A 6,000-nucleotide genomic window follows, 5' to 3' on the forward strand; every position below is an offset into this window, starting at 1 on the left:
CCATAAAGATAGTTGAAATGCTGCTAAACAGTTTGATTGACTGTAAAGTGTAATTGTAGATAGAATGTTTATTCTTTCATTTGTTTAATTTTGTGTCCGTGCTAGAATGAGAATTTATTACAGATGTCTTCCCTGTCACTAACCCTTACTTGTTTTGCAAGTAAGGGCATTTTCATTCTACTATGATAGAAGACAGGAGTGGCTGTGTGGTAAGTAGCTTGCTTACCAGCCACATGGTTCCGGGTTCAGTCCCACTGTGTGGTATCTTGGGCAAGTGTCTTCTGCTATAGCCCCGGGCCAACCAATGCCTTGTGAGTGGATTTGGTAGACGGAAACTGAAAGAAGCCTGTCGTATATATATATATATATATGTATATATGTGTGTGCTTGTGTGTCTGTGTTTGTCCCCCTAGCATTGCTTGACAACCGATGCTGGTGTGTTTACGTCCCCGTCACTTAGTGGTTCGGCAAAAAGAGACCGATAGAATAAGTACTGGGCTTACAAAGAATAAGTCCCAGGGTCGATTTGCTCGACTAAAGGCGGTGCTCCACAGCATGGCCGCAGTCAAATGACTGAAACAAGTAAAAGAGAAAAAAGAGAGACACTGCCCCTAGATATCATTCAGCAGGACCACGTGATTGTGAAGCAAACTTCTTTACAAAACTCTGCCAGTACCTAGTATAGTTATAAGTATTTAGATTGAATATAATTGTAAATATATATTTATATAAGTACAGAGATTACCCTGCATTTCAAAATAACGGTATTAAAAAATATGTGAATGATAAACACTTAAAATATCAAAATTAGAAATTGCTTTTACACACTAAGATATAATACGAAATATAATTGTATAACTTGCATACATATTTACAATTTACTCTGTAGTATGTGTTTAGTAGAAGAATGTTTTTGTGGCAGCATGTAGACACAAAATAAAGTACTTAGCAAGGTATAAACAAATATTTTAGTATCTTTTTGCTATTTAGCTGCTTCTGTTTTGGTTCTACATCTCCAGTCTGAATCATACTGATGTATAAATAAAACACATGCGTGAAGGATGATGAACATTTAATGTATGATATCTATGATAGTTAAATCTAATGTTACTATAATTTAAACACTGTCACCTATCAGTTAATCTGAAACCATGTGGTTCCAACGCAAACTTCTTACCAAGAGCCATGCATAAAACTGTCTTTGGGGCTATTAGCAGAGGGATGAAGTATTGATCTATGAACACTTGGTAAGAAGAGGAAAATTACTTTTATAAACGATTTCTTAAAAGGGAGGGGGACCATTTTAGATTTACAGCCACATATTCCAGTGTAATAGGGCTTTATTTTATTTTCACTTATCTGTGAATTGAAACTCTGAATGACTCACCTGTGGTATGTAAACAGCCAATTGTACAGTGTCTGTTCTTCAGGCACAATATACTCTTTTATTTAACTCTGTGAAAGCTGGCATTACTAACTCTGTTTCTTAGTTAGAAGTGTTCATAATGAAGAAGGCTTCCAGCTCTAAAAAAATAAAGAACGGGTTGACCCTCATGTTAACATGGGAAAAGGAACATGTGGTTTAAAAGACCAACATTATTTGAGAGATGTATAGCTAATGGAATCAGTCCCAATATTTACTGGTTCTTTATCTTTTTGAACTTTAAAAGTTCAGGATAGAATTTTGCATTGAAAATGAAGGATAAAGAGGACCCTATCTGGAATTTAAACTCAGAAATGAAAATTTATTAACTAGATACAACAAAAATTTAGCCTGTCATTTTTGTATTTCTGCCAAAACTATAGTTCTTGTTGCCCTAATAATAGGACTGCATAGATGCATCAACCTCAGTATATTACTGAGACTGTAAATCAAGAAAATGAAATGTAATATCAACTCTATGATTCCAGCATATTGTTACTGATATATATTTTATTGATTCTAGTGTGATTAAATGCTTACATATGGTTTAATCTTGGGAGCTACTAGGATAAAAATAACTAAAAAATAATAATACATTTCTATTCCTTTTACTTTATAATAGTAATAATAATAATAATAATGGTTTCAAATTTTGCCACAAGGGCAGCAGTTTGGGGGGAGGGGATGAGTTGATTATATTGACCCCTGTGTTTAACTGGTACTTATTTTATCGACACTGAAAGGATGAAAGGTAAAGTTGACCTCAGTGGAATTTGAACTCAGAACGTACCAACGGGCAAAATACTGCTAAGCATTTCATCCAGCTCGCCGTCTTAATAATAATAATATATCATGTACATTGTTTTGTCTTGGTATAAAAGATGGGCTACAGTAAATATTCTGCTCAATATCATAGATTTGCTTGTCAGTTGTTTGACCATAACCAGTTGAGCATGTCCCTTAGTGGCTGACGATATGTGCATCTCTGATCACAAACAGAAGTAGTGGGGGAGCATCATAGCCATGTGTTGAGAGGGATTCTTTGGAGTTTGAATAATTCACCTCTGGAAACATGGGTGGTTCTTTCAACATCCTTAAACAACCCTTATTCGAGGACCTTTTGAGCGAGATGGGTTACTCGACCAGAAGAAAATTCTAACTGGGTCCCACATGCAAGATCATGTGCTGTTTATCTTGATATGAGATCACCATGTCGCGCACATATGGTTGTAATGCATATGCCTTGTGTACCCTTATCAGACAGGTAGACATGATGGGTATACTGGGCTTCATATATTTTACACCAGTGTCACTTTGATAGCATGCACTGCTCTCTCACTCAATAGTAGTAGTAGTAGTTTCTAGTTTGGTGACATTATCATCATTTGTTTTCTTAAAATACTTTTATAGGTACGAAAATATGTCCAAAAGCTTGTGTCACGTGACACTTTAAATTATCGCAAATTGACGGATAAGCCGAAAGCTGAGGATGCTACTGAAGATGGAAAAATTGATTCAAAAGGTGCAGACTCAGATGATATTAAACTTGCTCAAGGTAACTTCATTTATGTATTTTTATTTATTATTTTTTTTTTTTATCCATGTTTAACCCTTTTGATACTAACTTGCCTGTGAACTCTCCTAGATTTATAAAACAATGTTTACTCACTGACCCTGATTTCATGCAAATATCTAAATGTTTAAAAGTTAATAGTCTTAAGAAATAGAGAAAACCCTCTACTTCACAGGGCTATAAAGACACTTACAGGCTTTGTCTTTGCCTTGTATCTCCATTGCAAGTTAGCTTATTATAGCAGATCACTTCCTAAGTTTTATTTATGGTAAGATTTGAACATAGTGCTGCAAGATAACAAAGCATGTGTGAATTAGCTAGTGTTTCCATTGATAAGAGCAATATATTGTACAACCTAAGTGTCTTGGCCATAGAGAAAACTTGTTACAGTTGATTAATGCATATCATGTTTTCTTCAAGGTCAGTCTAATACATTATAAAGTTGGCCAGTTGCAATTAATTCATATCAGCTATTGAAATTTGCGAAGAAAAAATACATCTTATTCTTGTCATTAATTAATATAATTCAAATCAATAACTGTTGTAAATATGTTAACTTTCAAACATGAAAGTATTTTTTCTTAAATTTCTATTTTCAGGAAATTATCATTTTTTAAATGCTATAAAAGCTAAGAACTCTTCAGAGGACTTGGCAGTAACATCCAAATTAAAAGGTGAAGGTGAGGAAACCGCTCCCAATTCTGGATTTATTAGCTACAATGGAGCTTTGATCGATATTGACAGTATCACTCAGCGACTAGAGAAAAGCGAGAAAAATAGGAGTGCCTTGGAAGAAAAGTTACAGGATTCCACTGCTGAAATTGGTTAGTTACATTTTGTTATATTTTGCTTTTGGAGGAAGACAATTGCTGTTAGGCTAAGATGCTGCACTGCATGAACAGGAGTTTTACCTACTGCAGCTAGTGTTATATTTGAGTTAGTGATATACCAGTGTGTGTGTGTTTGTAAATATATGTAAAGTGGTAGGTGTTAGGAAGGGCATCCAGCTGTAGAAACCATGCCAAATCAGACTGGAGTTTGGTGCAGCTTACCAGCTCTGGTCAAACCGTTCAACCCATGCCACCATAGGCAATGAGCTGGCAGAAACGTTAGCGCGTCGGGTGAAATGCTTAGCGGTATTTCGTCTGCCGTTACGTTCTGAGTTCAACCTTTGCCTTTCATCCTTTCAGGGTCGATAAATAAAGTATCAGTTTCACACTGGGGTCGATGTAATCAACTTAATCCCTTTGTCTGTCCTTGTTTGTCCCTTCTGTGTTTAGCCCCTTGTGGGTAGTAAAGAAATAGATATGTGTATATATATATATATATATATATTATATTAAATTAGAGATAAAACCACTATTAGGCAAATCAAACAATGAAAAACTTAAGCCAATACATAAAATTAATTAATTTATATTATTCTAAATATATATCAAAAGTATTAAAAGTTTAATAAAAGATAATGAGTAAAACACTACGATTGTTTCATGGCTGTCCAATTCGTAATAATTCGAGTTATGGTTACAGTCAATCTTCAGGTCTGTGCCAGTATGTGTGTATGAAAGAGAGAGAGATTGCTTTAATAATATTAATATTTAATTAAGATTTGTCCAGTTTGGTTTAAAATCAAAAAATTTCTGTGGACATATTGGTTACTTGCCTTCCTTTAAGATGTTCTTTTTTTGTGTTTTTTTTTTCATTTAGATTTGCTGAAGGATAAAGCATTAAAGCGTGAAGATTTAATTAAACAGATGCAACAGGAACTAACTATAATTAAGAAGGAGAAAGAAGAGCAAATAGAAACAGTGTCATCAACTGAAAGTGAAAACAGACGGCTGTTCACTGCTCTAAAACACTGTGAAAAGACATTGACTGGTCTTCTGAAGGGTGTTACTACAAGTCTTACACCTTTAATAATAGACAAGAAAAAGAAATTTGATAAAAAGGTGAAAAATGAAAATGATACTGGAGAATAAATGTTTCAAAGTCCTCCAAAAGAAATGTTCGGATAAATTATGAGAATGAGAAAGGTACCAAGGAATTTATTATTTTTTTTCCTAACATGAGGTTCCACCAATCTCTACCTTGTCCATATTTCAGTGACTATAAACTAACGGCCAGCAACAACACAACTTTCATCACTCTTCCCTCCACCCATCTTTCTCCTTGTGTCCCTCTATTCTTTGTCCTCTTTCATCTGTGCTCTTGATCAATCCTGAACTGTTATCTACTTATGCAGTCTTTCCAATGTGTAGATTTGCTTGGATTTCAAATGATTACCAAATACAGCAAACAAAGATGGAAATGCTTGCTTGCTTGTTTGTTTGGGGGTTTTATTTTTATTGTATTTTCTGTTTGATTTTTTTTTTTCTTGCATTGAAAATAGAAGTTCCATCAAACAATTGAAAACATTTGGGTTTTTTTTTGCCTCTCACTCTCTCATTTCACTGTTGAATTTGTAAATTTGGCTGTCGAGGGTGCAATGACTGAAGAAAGAGTACAATAATAAACTGGTATCTGCAGGGACATGTAAATATTATGGTTTAAAAAAATCAACTTCAGCAACCACTTTTTTTTTTTTTTTTTTTGTAAGAGTGGCTTTGGAAGTTTCTGCACTGAACAAGTGACCAGATGAAGTGCTGTGTTAATAATATTCCATTATTGCCTATAAAAAAAAAATAAAGAAGTCTTCGTTCTTTATGTGAGGTAGGTGGGATGGGGTAGGGAAATTAAAGTAAAAATGATATAAAACTCAACAAAAAATCTCCTGTTTGTAAAAGAATTTACTTTTATAAATATATAATTTTTTTTTTCTTTTCCTTTCGCACAAGAAGATTTTTCAAAGAAGTTAATATTATACTGAGGCATTAATTCTGCACATTGCATTGTTAAATTGGTATTGTAGCTTCTTTCAAAAGCCTTGTTGGGTTATTTTTTTTTTTTATGAAATGTCTATTTTGTTTTAATCTTACTTCATCCCCAACTTTATCTTTCATCCTCT

At 34.0% G+C, this 6,000-nt stretch overlaps 1 protein-coding gene across 3 annotated transcripts in view; it reads left to right on the plus strand.

Annotated features, from left to right (window-relative positions):
* LOC115211577 (cell division cycle and apoptosis regulator protein 1) overlaps positions 1-5,755 on the plus strand; it is a 137,889-nt gene extending 132,134 nt beyond the window's left edge. For all 3 annotated transcript variants that reach the window (XM_029780129.2, XM_029780128.2, XM_029780130.2), the window contains 3 exons: positions 2,834-2,978; positions 3,596-3,820; positions 4,704-5,755. In XM_029780129.2, the coding sequence (XP_029635989.1) occupies positions 2,834-2,978; positions 3,596-3,820; positions 4,704-4,975 (642 nt within the window). In that variant the 3' untranslated portion in view covers positions 4,976-5,755. The remainder of the gene's footprint in view (positions 1-2,833; positions 2,979-3,595; positions 3,821-4,703) is intronic.
* Positions 5,756-6,000: the final 245 nt, after the last annotated feature.

This window comes from Octopus sinensis, linkage group LG5 (assembly GCF_006345805.1).
Source record: "Octopus sinensis linkage group LG5, ASM634580v1, whole genome shotgun sequence".
Taxonomy (NCBI): domain Eukaryota; kingdom Metazoa; phylum Mollusca; class Cephalopoda; order Octopoda; family Octopodidae; genus Octopus; species Octopus sinensis.